This window comes from Sinocyclocheilus rhinocerous, unplaced genomic scaffold (genome assembly GCF_001515625.1).
Source record: "Sinocyclocheilus rhinocerous isolate Xijiao unplaced genomic scaffold, SAMN03320098_v1.1 scaffold2120, whole genome shotgun sequence".
Lineage (NCBI taxonomy): Eukaryota > Metazoa > Chordata > Actinopteri > Cypriniformes > Cyprinidae > Sinocyclocheilus > Sinocyclocheilus rhinocerous.
The window spans coordinates 527,614-544,590 of NW_015630026.1; the positions used below are offsets into that span (position 1 = coordinate 527,614).

General features: G+C 40.3%; 1 protein-coding gene and 1 long non-coding RNA gene across 2 annotated transcripts in view; one reads left to right on the forward strand and one right to left on the reverse strand.

The window, feature by feature from the left end:
• LOC107739788 (uncharacterized) overlaps nt 1-4,047 on the reverse strand; it is a 49,046-nt gene extending 44,999 nt beyond the window's left edge. Inside the window, exon 1 of the long non-coding RNA XR_001640030.1 lies at nt 3,897-4,047. This is a non-coding gene — a long non-coding RNA (uncharacterized LOC107739788). The remainder of the gene's footprint in view (nt 1-3,896) is intronic.
• A 1,322-nt stretch (nt 4,048-5,369) lies between these two features.
• LOC107739776 (kin of IRRE-like protein 3) overlaps nt 5,370-16,977 on the forward strand; it is a 44,649-nt gene continuing 33,041 nt past the window's right edge. The window contains exon 1 of the mRNA XM_016551980.1: nt 5,370-5,992. Coding sequence (XP_016407466.1) covers nt 5,953-5,992 — 40 coding nt within the window. The 5' untranslated portion in view covers nt 5,370-5,952. The remainder of the gene's footprint in view (nt 5,993-16,977) is intronic.

Consider the following 16,977-nt stretch of genomic DNA (forward strand, 5'->3'; position numbering starts at 1 on the left):
AGCACACCTCGCTTTTTCAGATCGATGAGCTTTGTAAAAATCGACGCGTTTCAAAAAGGCGGGGCATAGAGGAGAAACAATAATGTACAGTATGTGGAAAATAATGTGTTTTTTTAACTTTAAACCACATAAACACATTTCATTACACAAAATAATGTTCTTTTTAGCAGCATCATATGACCCCTTTAAAGGGGCTTTTCACCATGATGCAATAGAAGAGCCTTTTTGGGTTTCCCAAAACGCCTTTCCACAAGCAGTTCTTAAAAGAACCATGAAAATTTAACCTTTTTCCACTATAAAGAACATTTTGAGCAATTAAAAGATTCCATTGATGTTAAAAGTTCTTCATGGAATCATAGATGCCAATAAAGCACCTTCATTTCTAAGAATGTGGTTTAACTAAAATAAAACATATGCAAAGTATCTGTTAACAGAACAACAAAAAAACTATGCATCAGTGTATATTCTTTCAGACAAAAACACAAGGAGTGCATTGGTGTGACACCTTTTAGGACAATTTCTTTCCAGTCTGTCAGTAAACATCTGTGATAGTAGGTGGATAATTTTTGTCTGCATCCTTTTGGCTTCCTTTCCCAACTCATCCACCATCCACACTCACTTTATGGCCCACTTTGAAACATGGTGGCCATCATCCGAAAACTTGGCCTTATCCAACCTTGACATAACCCAAGGCCTGATACTGTCACCCAGTCTGACCTCATTCAAAATCGACATGGATGAGAAAATACTCTTTTAGCCTAGTGATCTGTAACTACCTACCCATTCAATCTCTTTGCTTAGACTGGTATATTGCACTCTCTGCTACCTTATTGTGCATTTTTACTGTGGGCTGCTATAGAAAGGAGACACTTGCTAAGAATTTAAAGCTAAACATTTCCTAGGTGAATGCTAGGTTCTTGCAGACATCCTCAAATCAACTTTAATCAATTGGAAACAAACAAGCAGACACGGAGAATGAGAATGTGCTATTATTGATCAGATTGTTCAGTCTGGGCTGACTCATTAGCCCAGACTGAACAAATCGTGAAACAAAATAAAAAATAGAAGATTCTGAATTGACAATATGCAGGCATTTTCCTAGGATTGAAACTATACAATTAAGCAACAACCAAACACAAATAGAGTAATTTAAGTGAACAAAGAACATTTTGCATTCGGAAACTGCAATCTTAATGGCAAAGCCTCCAAAGCAGGGTCATATACAAATGATTCCATATCACACAGGCACTTGATATTCTCTGTAACTTTAAACCTGACTAAAGAAACCTGTCCCTGTCTAAGAATACCATATCACACAATAAAGGGCATGGCACATGGAACGAAGCAGCGTTTATCACACTCCTGTTTCCATAACACAGCCTTTTTCAGCAGCCTGTGGACCAGCAAAAGGCCATACCCTTGACCCTTGAGCAACCATATACCTCCTGAACTCCCCCTGAGGTACTTTCATTTCAGCCAACTCTGCTTTCAATAATGGCCAGCCTGGTATTTTGATATTGAGATGAAGGACATGTTGTTGACTGTTCTTTTCATGATGGTATCTGTAGTTATAGCAGAACAAAGATGGCTTCACAGAAAGGTCAAGTTTAAAGCAGTGCTAGTATGCATCTCAACCGAAATGCATGATATTCACAATAATTGGTGGAATGCATGAGATGCTGGCATATAGAGACATAAAGAGTTATTGCTGTGTAGCAGTACTCAGAGTTATGGTTGACACAGATCAAGGCTGTACTCAATAACACAATTATAGTAAGAGCTGTTGTAATGTCCCCATATGGTTGATGTAAAGAGAGGGGAACTTTGACCGTAGCAGACTGTGCACCGCTCAGCAAACTCTGAACTGATGCATGATGTTTTTAATGATGAAAATATGCTGGCCGTGCACTACGTTTAAAAGTGGAGAAACTTGAGGAAGAGTTTTAACTAAGTCAACATGAAATGAAATTTGCTTCTTGAATGTGACCTTTCCAAGTAAAACATGACATCCGATGACCACTGGAAAACTAAACTACTTGAAATAAAATAGGCTAAAATAAATTAAAATAAACTAGTTGCCAAGGCAACATTTTTCATTTTAATTGAGTTAAGTTGAAGTACTAAAATAACTAAAACTAAATAAACCAAAAAAAATGAAAATTAAAACTTAATGAAAACTGTATAATTTTAATAATAAAAATCATCTAATAAAAATGACAAAAACACATCCAAACAAAATAACTTAAACTTAACCTAAAACAGAAAATATAAAAATAAAAACCCATTTAAAATGTGATTTTAAAAACTATAACAGCATAACAATGACACTAAAATAACACTAATATATTATATAACAGGTTGGAGGGAAGTGGTTAAGTAAAAAGAATGGTTATATCACAAAATATGGAAAGTTATTTCAGAGATGAAGCAAATTAATTACATTTTGATGAAAGAAAGAGTCCATTTTCATTTCATGCTGACAACAGAATTCTACACGTCTTCACTTAATTTACACTGCAGAGTCATACTGGTTGATAAAACGAGACATTTGACAAACTCAAGACTGACATTATTATATGCCCAAGACTATTAATAGCATATATCCTGTGACATTTGGATGAAATAGACATAAAGCAGCTCTGATTTATACATTTAGAAGGAATGCTGACCTTTAAGTGATACAATATTTACTTAAGGGATGTAGAGGAGACCATTTTAAGACTGACGGAAAGACATTTTAACCTTTGTGCGACAGCACAATAACAGTTTGTCCACATCAGCAAGAAAATGTTCTCCATAGAGGGAATGGAGTTTGTCTTCAAGACAAATGCCCAGAAAGCTGTGTTTGTTGTCTGTCAGAGCGAGATCGGAATCGACTTTTTAGCGCCTTGTCAAATTAAACCACAATCTCACGACAATATACTTGTTTCAGCTCAACTTTGCATCAGCCTTGCAAATTAGGCAGGAGAGGAAAAGCTTCAATGTTAATTTCAGCCTCGCGTCCTCGTCGACGCTGACGTTTCTTTTCTAATTGACCCCGGGTCAAATGGGCCCGAGATAATATTTTGTTAAAATATTCTAATTTCCTGGGGAGTCGCATTTCCATATAACTTCACCTCATGCTTTATTTATGACTTTCTTTACAATTACCATGCAAACGACATCTTAACTGTCTCCTTCTCCCCCCAACACAGAACAGTTTAGTAAATATCAAACTGTATCCATTATTAATAAATCTACAGTCTAAAACCCCCTCTTATAAGTACATTAATTATTTAAGTATTCACAGGCCTATGGTGGGTTACAGCACCCTCAATGTGAGGTTACAAAATAAATTACTGTATATTCAAGTTAGAGGGCTACTAAGGAGATACATCAACCTCGACTGCTTTCAACCAATGAAAGTAGCAGTTACTTTACATGTCTGGCTCACACCCTGTCAAGACTTGGTAAACTTCACGCAGTAGTTGTTGGTGTTTACTTTGCTCTCTCAGCAGGTGTGAGCCCCTGTTGTTCAGAGATCATCTATTGCCCCTTTACTCAGCCTCGTTTCTTTCAACTCACAGGAATCCCATCATCTGCGCCTCCAGCAAGCTGTTTCTCTCATCAGCATGTGTTTGTGAGCGGCAGTCTCACATTTGATCCCCTCACCTATAATAAATCTTAACAGGGTGGAGACCAAAACCATCCCCATGCTTTTACAGCTCTCTCTCTCTCTCTTTGACTCGATTTCTAAAAAGTCCCAGCGTTTTTTTTTTTTCGTGAGACATAACAAGGTGGAATATTAAGAGGTACTTTTAAAACTGTGTATCAACAAGTTGGCCTGCAATCTGTGCGCTGGTAATCATTTCCAATGCAGCGTGAAAGTAGTAAATAAAATAAAAACAATTGCGTACCTTTTAACCAGTGTGAATACAGTTGATTTCACTGCTATCCCAATCAACTCGTCGGCTGTATTGATATCGGAGTTGGCAACATTTATGGCAACAAACGTAACGCCACCTCAAACATCTGATGCAGGAATGAATCGTTTGAGTGTTGACAATGAATCGGTTCACACAAGAGATCTGAACGATTCGCTGTGTCCGAATCACTCATTCACTATACAGAGTCAGCCAACAAAATTTCAAAAGCACGAGTGTGAACATTTACATATAATAACATATATGAATGTAATGTATTAAAATAGACAGTTCTGAAAGTAAACACACTACCTTGAAAGAAACGAACAAAAACGAGTGAACGAATCCGACGCTGATGAAAACACCAAGCGCTGGAGAACGCTTTGTCGCAGTAACATGTCGCCTCTTTTACGTACTTTATCTACGTTATGTACTTTATCACATAGGGAGGTACAGATTTTTCACTGTGAAACTGCTCTTCTAAGTAAATAGCGCTGATTATTATGTATGTTGTGTTTATTTTTGCATTTATTTATTTTGCAGTCGAAATTACTTATTTTGCAACATCGCGCCCACTGGGGATTAGGCTTAATGACACAAAATCGGAGTGACCAGTATTACAATATTATTCTGACATAGCAATACATGTCCTGAGCTGATAGTAAAGTTATTTATGTCAGACTGTATTTCAAGGTATTTTTTGTTTGTTTGATTGTAAATATACAAAGAAAAACAAAACGCATATTTGATCGACACGTCAAGAAAAAGCCCCCATGGGTTCTTTCTCCTGCAGTTTATTTGGGTATTTGCAGCTGACTCATGTGTTTAACCAACCAACCAACCACTGTAGCAAACAGCACGTGAATATTTTCGTTTTGAGACCATTCAACCAGCACTTGAATTAAGGCATGGTTACATATTTTACCTTGGAAAATAAAAGTAATCTTATTTTGTAACTATGCTCATTTTGCCAGCTTTGTGGTTTAATGGGTAGTTTGATGACATTATATATATATATATATATATATATATATATATATATATGCTTATAATTAATAAACAAATCTATTTAGTTAATCTTTAATTAATCTTGAAAATCTTCCATGCTGTGCATGTCGATTTATAAGGGGCTTGTAGACCGTATCCGACCATACATTGATAAATAACTTTAATTGATATCAGTGTAATCACATCGCATGTGTATTGAGTCAAAGAAACCCCATTAAGATCATCTGTTCGGTAGACTCTGTTTGCTCCGGGACACACCTGTTTACTTTCCCCAGCAGTTTATTCATTCACAGGCGCGCATAACCAAGCACCCCCTTCTGTTTAAGGACCAAACACCCCCAACTGTTATCACCCCCCTATAGTTTAAACCCTTAACCAATCGCAGGACCCGGGGGCGTAGGCCAACGGCAGTCCCTGTGGACTGAGAATTACTTCATTCTCAAACTCGATGTTCCCCAGTGGAAAAAAGCGCCTGTTTTATTCATCGAGCCAACATCCAGTCAGTAGTACGACAGTCAGCCTTGCCGCTGCATTACAGCAGAGTGAGGAGCGAACAGAGCAGTACGGAGGGAACTGTGCGCAAGAGGAGGCGTTTATGTGCGCTATAGAGCTTGTGGTGCTGAAACGTGCTCAGTTGCACCGACGAGCGAAGCCCCGCTGATCAAGAGAAACGGAGATTTTTTTTCTATGACCCCTATACAGAGGATTTACTCCAAGTACTTGGATTGATTCAAGACCTGCGCATTGAAGCAACTTCATTTGAACAGAATTTTGTTGGGAAATATTAACTGAACACGGGAACGATCGAGAGAAAGTTGTAAACTTTAAAGAGACAACCGGCATTGATGCTTAGACTGTGTTCAGATGGCAGTAGAGACTTCCAGCTTCTCAGAGCTGAGGTTAACATAATCTGCTGTGTTTTTAATTTTTTACCCAATTCAAGAGGTGGGCGAGGACCAGCTTCCACATTCAGTCCAGCCGGAGCTTTCGTGCGCACACTTTCAGTCTAGACTGCAGGACAAGTGTTGAAGACTCCGGAAAGATGTTGACGTTTTACATCGCATTGTGCCTTTTAGGAACAGGTAAGACGTTTTGTTTTAGTTCAGTAACTATTCTAATGATAGAATCGGATGTTTGTGTATTAGCCTAATCATAGCGCGATTACCGATCGTTCAGCGCGCCCCGTTTTGAAGTTAACGCAGTGGTTTTTAGGTGTGTCATAATTGCATTTTGTGACATATGAGGTCCTAGTAAGACCCTGCCGATATATTGGGCGAGTGGCACTGCGCCAAATGCAAACAAGGCTAATTTGGAAATTAAACTTGTCCAATACAGGCGTGTACTCCAGCATAATGCAGCTGATGTTGATATACTGCTCACTGTGCCCCTACAGAAAAGTACTGTGGCAGTGCCGAGGTACAGTGATGGTATCATGTGGTAGCTACATAACATATAATAGCTACTGAAATATATGTATTTGCATATTTCTGCAAGGTAGGGCCTAATAAATGATGGTACATGTCCGAAACATGAGTGCCATAGTTTTTTTGGTATTTGGTGCATTTATTTTTGTAAACTTTAGTTTTTCCCCTTTTGTGAGGATATGAAGAAATAGGCTACTCTGGCACACGGAAAACTTGACCTCTTAAATATGGTGTGTGTGTGTGTGTGTGTATGTATGTGTTAAGGATTGAATAGATGTGCTTTGGGAACTTTTTGTTGTTGTTGTTGTTTGATGCAATCGCGAGAGCATCAGTACATGGAACAAGTGGCTGCGTTTCTGACTAATCATGCATTATATGCATACTGGACTGGAGGCTATAGCCTAATGTACATGACATACTTGAGGATGTTGTCCAGTGCCCCATTTAGTGAGATCATCCAGACAGCAGACTTAGAAAGGGAAAAACTGAAGAAAGATGAACCAGGTGTGACCATGATAATGGCTATCAGCTAACACCCTTCTGAGGGTTTGGAAAAGTGTGTTAAAAGCCACAGACTGAGGTCTACTGCATAAGAGAAGTGCTGATCACAGTCTCCAAAACAGAAGAAACACCTCTTAATAATTTCACAACCAACGCCATCAGGAAGGCACAATCTCTTCTCTCAAACAGAATAATTTAACAGCATTAAATAAATATAAATGGTGCCGGGCAGAGGTGCGACATTTCTCGATAAAGTCTAAGGGGAGCCGGGAATGCGCGCGATCTGAAAGATTATGCTCGTCGCAGTGTTGATTTATTCATTATTTTGTACTTTATGTAGTAGTGTGGACGCGGGCATCTCTCGCTATCCCGATATGTTGCGAGTATGAATGAGCTGGATATAGCTTGCTGCACTCAGTGCGCTGCCTCTTTGTTTCTGACAGAGACGCTGCAGAGTAGGGTTGGGAGCGGGGAACTGTTTCCACTCTTTAAAAAGACCGAAATCGAATGATTTTTATGGATTTAGAGGATTCCATTAAGGATTCTCGAACATGCTTTTTCACGCCGACGGAACACCGTACTATACTCAGTGCGATGAGTGCAGTCCGACTCCCGAACGAATGACTCTCATGAACAGGTTCTTTTTGGTGACTCATAAACATAAATTGAGATCAATGTAGTCCGAATTCTTACAGAACGAGTCTTATGAACAGGTCCGTTTTAGTGACTCACAAACATATATCGCCAACAGTACAGCATGATCCCGAACGAATGACTCGTATGAGTCGGCTCTTTTTTGTGAATGACAAACATTCAGCGTGACCGTTGTTGTTTAATTTCAGAACAAATGACTCTTATGAGCCGGTTGTTTATAGTGAATCAAAATCAATGCTAGCGGATACTGAATCAATCTGGCTAAACTGTTCTTGTCAGAACCACTGCCCTACTCAAATGAAGCAAGAACTGTTATTGTGTTATATTCAGACTTAGCTTCTGCAAATCAGTGTACGTTGTAAATAAGTTGTAAAGATTTAGGGTAAGATGACGTCTGTCACACAAGTCATTCAAATGCATTTATTTTTTTTATTATTCTGTTAAAATCTGGAATTATTTCATTATTTGGCAGTGCAATAAGATTAACATTCCCCTCCAAATGTTTATTTCCTAGAAAGTATGTACTGTAAAAGTACTGTAGTTATTCTCATCACTACTGCAGAGTGACATTGTGCAAAGTGAAATGTGTGTAAACTTGTTATTGCACAACAACATGCAATTTGAGTTATTTTCAAACATGAAAACATAAAAGAAAACATGTCTCTCTCTGCACAATCTATGAGTATTGTTTTCTACAGTGTTGCATTTAAAAGCTCAGTACTCTTTGTACACTCCTAAGTAGTTGTCGGGCACCGTATTCAAATTTGCGCTGTTTATTTCACACCAAAGGCGGCGCTACATTTTGCATATTCTGTATGCTGTGAGAGAGGTTGATTCATTTGCGGAGTAGTACAGCATCCTCGAGCCTGGCCTATTTTTACTGTGCGTCTGTTGTTTCCACGCCTTTTAACAAATATTTTATTCATTGGGTGTATTATTAACGCCGGCTTTGATTCAGCTCTAGATAAAGGCTTCAAAATCCCCCGGCCCCCTCAGATCCAAAAGTGTTTCTTCTCCCAATTAACGGCGTAACCGCAAGCGAGGCAAAGCGCTTTCGGTCGGCGCTCCAGTAAAAGAATTAAAAACAAATGTTTATTGGCGGTTAAGCTGCGCTTTCTGTCTGTCTCTTTGATAAATGAGGCTGCCGTATTGACAAGGATGGAGGCGGTAATTAAATTTAAATGTTAAATCTAAATGCCTAGCACCATCACAAACTTAGAGGGAAAATATAGGCGGAAATGTTAATAAAATGCCTGCCTGGTTTGCAAATAGGTTCTAAATATGTAATAATCATAGCATAAATGTAGAGTATGCTTCAGTTAAGCACAATAACAGAGGTTTATCTGAGGATATGTTATCAATTTTCCTTTATAACAGCTATTTGTTGACTATTGGCTTTTATGTGGACTTTCTAACGCATTTCAGGGGAACACATTTGTTGGCTATTGAGCTTTTCATGTGGACTTTGTAACTCATTTAGGGGGAAAATATGACCCTGGCTGCACTCTAGATGTTTTTCTCATTATTAAGTGGGTGTGTAAGTAAGACAGAAGGAGGGGGGAGAGGGAAGAATAGGATGTAGCAGAGCAATTCTTTGACAGACTGGTGGCAGCTGCTTTGGAAGGAGCAGAGAGGCTCCCGGACGGCCTGAACCACTCATCTCACCTGACATCTATACAAGCAGCACGCCACACTCTGAAAAACCACCAGCAGCTCACATCTGACTCACCAGCTCCCTCTCTGAATAATGGCTCATAGATAGATAGCGCAGAGAGAGAAAGATTGTCCTGGTTCACGTAAACACACATGCTTCCTTACACACTCACCCAGACACCCGAACGCAGGTGCAAACACACATCTCCTTTATCTCTTGGTCTCCCTCTTGTTTGTCTTCTCTGTCTGTCTTTCTCTCACTCTCTCTCTCTCGCACACGCACACACACACACACACACACACACACACGATTTCAGAGTGTCTCAAGATTTCACTACATCTAAAGAAACATCACATGCATTCAAAAACACTTCGTCACACACATGTAGGTTCACATGAATTCACTATGATGAAATATGGATCAGTGTTATGTGTGCATTTTATGTTATGACTCAGAACTAGTAGCAAAGAGCAGGGTTTGAAGCAGAGAACATGACAGAGTCTTAAAGAGACCAGCCCCTAGTGCCAGATATTCATGTGCATGCCCTTACCAAAGCTCAGCCGCTTCTTTCTCCCAGCCATAATTTGCTTTCTCGGAATGTCCCTCAGTCTCCCAGTGGAATTCTGTTGCACTGTGCCATCGGTATTCCAAGTAATCTCCAGCACTGTGCTTTTTTTTTAAACCTTTGGTCCCATAAGGCAGCGTTCAAAGGAAGCGTGTTAAGATCATAAGACTTTCGCCTACTGCTTCCTTCCTCCCTAGTCCTTTTGCCTTGTAAAGAGCAAAAGAAATGCATAACTGACTATCCCTTTGTGCATTTTTATTTAAATTTTTTTTTATCATTTTGTTTCCTAACGCACACTTTCGTTCCATACTTACTTTCTTTCCTGCTTTGTAGTGTTGAGCCTCAGTATCAGCAAGGTGGACAATTGAATGTATTGACTTAGTATGCATCAAGACATTAAACATAATAGTTGTGTAACATCCTGCCTTCAAAAATCTGCACATATTATGCATTTGTGCTGTCTGTGGTAACCCACGGTCTATGTAAATATCCATTTGTTTTAACATGATTCTGTCTCTATACAAATAATAATTACTATCATTAAGTACTTTCTTAGTTATGTCTAAGGCTGACTCAGATTTGTTCTAGACCATTAGGCATCATAATGGTGTGTAGGGTATCAGAGAGAATCAGACAATTTAAGATTCGATCAGATTGGTGTTAAAACAACCCAAAGAGCCAAATTCCACAAAGAAGCCCAGGACAAGACAATGTCATAAATCTGTCCACGATACCCTAGCACCAGCCAGTCTGAAGCAAGCCTAACCAACCAACTCTTTCACAGAACAGCTTGCAACATTAACACAAAAGAACACTTATTGATAATCCCAACTCAGGAATGAGATTGTCAAATTTGGGGCAAGAAACCCAAGATTAATGATTGATGAGACAACATCATGACCATCACATAAGGGAAACCATTAGTAGAGACTGCGTTGTGTGGTTTCCCTCACCCAGGACAAAGACCAGGCTCCTTCTAGACCTTTTGACCTTTTGTTCCTCACAAAGCACATCCTCACGTTCACAGAATGACAGAGATACTGTCTTTTGCAGATATATGCACCTAAATGATGCTAAAAGGACTTATGAGCAACTGATCATTTCTATGAATAACTCCATATTATGTATGTAACCCACACATTTGACTGTCATGTACTAATCTCTCGTTGTGTATATCTTTTGAATAACTATTGAATAGTTTATAGGTTTATATTCATGTTGGGTATGTATGAGTTTGAAAATGAATGCTTTAAACGTTTCTATCAATCAATACTTTGTAAAATGTATTATATTCTTGTTATAGAAATCATGTCCAAATTATACATTTCGGACCATGTGACTGATAAGACAACATGTTGATTTATGTATTGGGAGGAGAAACATAGCAACACCCCGAGCTAAGACAATGTCTAATTGGTCAAGACACCATTTGGGATGTGTCCAACAGCCCGGTTTAAAAACTCAGGACACCGTCAAATTATGCTATTTGCCTTTTCGGCTTTTGCCATTGCTTTTAGTCATGCTTTTTCGCCACTCCTTTTTGCCGCTGCTTTTTAGCGCACATTGATCATGCTCTGGCTTACATGCCAGCTGCTCCTCCAAAACCATGAAGAGAAACGCCATCTAGTTTCATCAAACTTCTTTCTTTTACTTTAGTTTCTTTTCGTTGAGAGTTTTGTGTTCTGAGTTAAGTTTTGCCGCAAAGTCCAACTGCGACTGTGCCCGCCTCAAAACTTCAACCAGCCCACTGACTCCGCACCATTCGTCAGCCAACATCCAAGACGTCACTTCAATGACTACTGAACTTCCAGCCAATCAGCAACCTTGGGAAACCCCTTTCTGCAAGGATGACAACAAAAGGGAATCCCTTAACACAAAGGCAACGCAAGTACAACCTCCAGATTCTAGCTGAACTGGTGCATTTCACGAGTTCACACTTACATATAATTAAATAAAGGTTATGCATACTTGGCGTGCTGTCCAGGGAGAGAGCTCAGAGCTCGGCAAGACTCCCGAGCATTTTCATTCTCTTAAACTCATTATTTCCTCACTTTCTCTCGTCCGGCAACTTGTGTAAATGTGTGAGTGTGTGTGTTTATGCGTTAGATTAGTTTATATTGTCTTAGATTTATCCAAAAAAGTCTTATTTATATTGAAAAGAGAAGTATCTTGTGTTTTGTGCTTACAAGTTAGTCTTAAACTGCCGATCTTGTTGCTGTGCTAATTAATAGTGTTTTCACAATATTTTGGATATTACTATCCATTGCAGAGTCAATGTGATACGGCTCATTCAATGAATCGCTGGCCGACTCAGTGATCAGCCGTAAAACAGTGATTCTGTCCAAATTCTCTATAAAATCTTAAATAATTCCCTTTGAGCTAAATTGACCTGTTTCCCTTCCAGGTGGTTGGGAAGCCTGTCTGAAACCAGTTTCTTTAGCTGGTGCCTTCAACTGCTGTCTGTTAAGTAATTGACTGACTGGGCAGCAAGGCTGCTGGCTTCGGTTTCAGACTCAGCCACACACATGTAAACACTCCAACAAACAGCTTTGCGGATCTGCAGACTTGATGTCTTAGCTGGCTCCATTAGAGGGACAGATAGTTTGACCCGCACACGGGGCCTCCCATTAGTGGTGAGGACTGCTGGGCGCTGAGATTGAGTGGGGTTGAATGGTGGTATTTCTGGACATGTGGCTCTCTGGGTTTGTTATAGGAGCTTTCTGTATTATGCATGAGCTGAATGTCTTAGGAGACCGTATTGGGATTGAAAATTACTGTTTTTTATGTATGTGTGTGTATTGTTAAGAGGCTTAATGTAAAGGTGTGTAATATGAGGTTATGTGTCCACTGTAATGATCGACCATAAAATGTTGCCATAATAATACCATAAATGAAGACCATAAAATGTTGACATAATAATACAGAGAATTAGTGTCATTCTTTCTCTTCTCCTCTTACTTCACTTGCTTACTCCTTTCTGTGGAAACCAGTTTCTGATTCAATGTAAGAAAAAGTTTAAAATAATAAATAGTCACTTTGTGACATACAAAGTCACAATTATAAGAAATAAAGTGACAACTGATAGATATATAGTTGCAAATGTGAAATCCCATTGCAAGTCAATTTTCTTTTAACTGTGAGGCAGAAATGGGCTTCCATATTTCACCTGTTTTTCCTTATTGAAAAGGAGTAGAAAAGTTGGAAGCGAGCAAGTTCAGTGATGAGTGTGTGCGTTTGAGTTAGAGAGAGTAAGTGTGTGACACACACGATGCACAATAGCGCCGATGCAGCAGAATCTGTCTGGTGCAGGAAGACTGCTGCATTATTTAGGAGATGCTCGTATGGCATAGATATGGATGAGTTTTGGCCTGCTTTGATTTGCTTGCACTCTGCAGACCGGAGCAAGATGGACTGGCTGCGAGCTGTTGAGTGCTCTGGGCTCTTTTACAGGGAGAGGTTGGCGCTCAGAGACAAATTCAACATAAAGGTCAGTTTTGTTTACAGCAGAGAGCAAATCGCGAGATTTTCTCCCCAGACAACATTCTAGCGTACAAATTTTATATGTGTTGCTGGGACTGATGTTGAGAATGACATTCAAGTTTGTGAATAGGACTAAGGGGATAAGGATAATGCTATAGCTTCTCCATATAGTAAAAAAAGGAAAACCCTGATTGCAAGTAAACAAAAATCTGTAAATTAACCTTTCCAATACCTCCTGTGGAGAAAAGGCCACAAATCCTTGTTTTCCATATTTCCCGCGGCCTCATTTGCCCGTCATAACGTTCAAACCGTGCTCCTGATGACACATACAGCTGTTAGGTTATGGGGGTCTTGAAACAATGGCTCTCTCTGTTTTCTGCCCGAGACATGCTACACACAGCCGTATTGTTCACAGACATAAGACAGCGACCCTGGGGTCTCACCCAAGTTTTCTGCAGCTTTCCACCCCCCAAACAGACGCGCACACACAGGCAAATATTGAGGAGAATTAGTGGAATAGAGAAAGCAAATGAGAAGGTTTTGGAGGGAAAGGCTGTAATCAGCTTGCCCATGCAGGAGCACACAGATAAAGAACTTGGCATTGCGTCAGGGGGGCTTTTGTTATCAGCTGTCAGTGTCTCCAGCTTGCATGCCTAATGGCAGAGCCCAGAGAAGAGGTGGCCAGTTGTTCCTCGCTCTGGGACAAGGCCATCTCCTCCATCTCCATTGTTTTTTCAGCCCCTCTCTTCCTCATGCCTCATCTCCGTCCACCCACATCCTCACCTCATCTTCCTTGGGCGGAAAGGCGAGTGAGTGGACAAAGAGGAATTGTGCTGACTTCTTCCTCTAGAGGAGAAAATGAAAGAGGGCAATGATGTCATCGGAGGTCTTCAGTTACATTAAAACGGACAGTTTGTTTTCCAAGGCCGAGAGTGACTCTTAGAGCGGAATTGTATCTTCTGTATCCACATCCCTTGGGATTCCTGTCAACAATGTTGTTGTTTTTTAGGGGAGTGTGTTCATTCTGATGATGAGATACAGTAGGCAGTAGGGTCAGATAATCACAGATATTTGCATACAGTGAAAAAAAAGAGGGTGTTTACTGCTGACGTTACTCCCTGATCACAAAGGGGTGAGGCTCAGCAGCCTGAGTTAATTTGGAGAAAATCATTAAAACAATGCCTAAGGAAAGAGACACAATTTCAAACACTCATTTCCTATTTTTAGAAGCACTTTGCTTGCATTTTTTCTCCCAAAATGCGAAAAGTGTCACTCGTTACTGGGGGAAATGTATCACAATTTGGTACGAACAGTAGCAAGGAAGTGTTTTGACACAGGCGTGTGTAGAATGAGCTGGGATTTGGTAGAGCGCACATCGGCTCCTATTTTACTATCACCTCCAGTCCTCCAAGGCAAAATTTCATATATCCTGCTGTGACACAGAAAGCAACAGTAAATTGAAATTTATCTTCCATGTTGCTGCAATATCTGGGCTCATATTATCCTCTCGGGCCGAGATCCCTAAGCCCGGTCTTAAAGATGGCCCTGATAAGAGAGGATGTTTTCTGTGGTGGAAAAAAATCTAATTCTGCTATGAAAACTGTTCATTAATTTTATCTGTCTGTTTATTTATTGAATATCAGATTTTTTGTGTGTTTACGTTTGGGGAAAAATGCTGTACTGCAAATCATTGAGCGAGATTCGACATTATGTTCCTTTATTATCTGTTGTGGGGTTTGTTGTACTTATGGATTCATGCATACATTCATTGGTGAGTCATAGATGTTCAGATGGACCGACAGCTAGAAGTAATTGATTGTTTCTCTCGCACACACACACACACACACACACACACAGCTGAAGGGTGTGCCATAGGGGCAGCTGAGATGAGTGTCTCGTGGTTAAAGCTGCATGCCCTTTGTAGGGTGATTAGTCAAAGCCTGACTGCTTAATTAACGATTACTCCATCACAGAAGACATTGTGTGCCTGAGAGAGACAGAAAAGCTCTCAAGAAAGCCACAGTCTGAATGTAATATTGTGTGCGATGCTTTAGGATCAAACTTTGCCCCTGATATTCAGTTCAAAGCATTTCATGCGATCCAGTACAGTGGTGTCAAAGTCATTTTAGGTTTTAACACAATGTCACAATGTGAAGGCCAGTTTTTATTTGGTAAAATTTTTTGAGCTCATAAATTACGTAAAAAAAGGTTCTGCCACTTTTAGATGTGTGCAGTAAAGCTTTTCGGTTAGTTTATCTGTCCTGTTTTATCTACAAACAGAATATTATGGAGTATTTCATACTGATATAGTAATTATAGTAATATAGTCTTTGATATCCATGCACTAGTAGGGCACTGATTTCAGTTCCGCTAACGCTGTCTAGATTCTGTATCAGCATAGGATCTTATACCTGCTTCCATTATGAGATAGCATCATATTAAACAACAGATCTCAGCTCAGCACTTGAGCCTTTAGCATAAAGACTGTCATGCAGACAGGAAGACCGTCATTATCAGCTATTTGTGAGCTCATTTTCTCACTCTTTCTCTCTTTCTCTGTCTCTCTCTCGTCGCACACACACTCACATCCCTTAACCAAATAGTTTGTTCTTCTTCTCTGGAAACCCCAGTGGAATGTGCACGCAAATATTGGGATTGTGAGCTCGACCGTTAACCATAATACTCCACACCGGAGAGAAGACCTCACTCAACCTCCCCCACCACACCAGGGTTGAAAGGCATCTCTGTTTAGTTTTCAGAGAGCTGGGCAAGAAATTGAGAAAAGCATGTATGTCTTTCCTTTTCTCTCCCCACCGTCTTTCTTGTTCTTGATTGCTGGGATATTACGGCATGGCTTTGAACGCCACAGTGGGAGGTCGAGGGAAAAGCTGGCCAATTTGCTATCAAGTGAGGGGTGTCAGTCAAGGCGCGTCAAACAAGCTTTCCGCCGTCACTCATGTGTCCAAGCATGGTAATTTTATAGAGCGATCCAAAGTTATCTGAAACAAGCCAGTGCCTTTGGAAAATAGAAGGGGCGATCAAATGATTTAGAAGGTAGAAAGGATGGCAGCAAAGAAAGCGAGAGAACCATTTAGCCAAGGTGTGGAAGGCTCAGGAGTCCATGCGGCTTGACAAAGTGGTGTGCCAAGGCAGAAAGGGAAGAGAGGAAAAGAGGGGGGTCAAACAGATTAACTTCCAGCATCTTAGCTCTGAAGGTAATGGATACCCTTGTACTGGTGTGAAGGAACCCCTTCATCTGTTCTCCCAGTTTAAAAGTAGGAAACAGAGTAACAAAGACATACCAGATGAAAAGTGACTGTCTGACACAGGAGACTGGATAGGGCATTTGGAGACACCTGGGGGCAATGATGAAGCCGTAACAAAGCAGACAAGCTTTGAATGCACAGGTTGGCTAGAGCTGGGTGGATGAAAAGGGGTAGTGTTGATGGGTTGAATTTGATACACAGCCTCTTTCAGACGATGAGGTAATGTCAGGCAGTGCCCCTGGACCTTCCTGATTGATGCATTCCAGCCGCTCTACTGCTGTGGGAGGGCTGTAAAGGATTACAGCACCGAACCCTGCACAGAGAAAGACAGAGAAATCTCTAATGGCCTGTGACTATTGTCTGGGCGAGGCGTCCAAACCCTGCAGTTCTCTGCGGAGTTGAAGAGGAAGTTCACACACACACACACACACACACAGGGACAGGTACACGATACACATTGAAAAGAGCTTCCTCAGCGTTGTTGCGCAGGATATTGGCTGTTTACATTTAAAATTATCTCCCT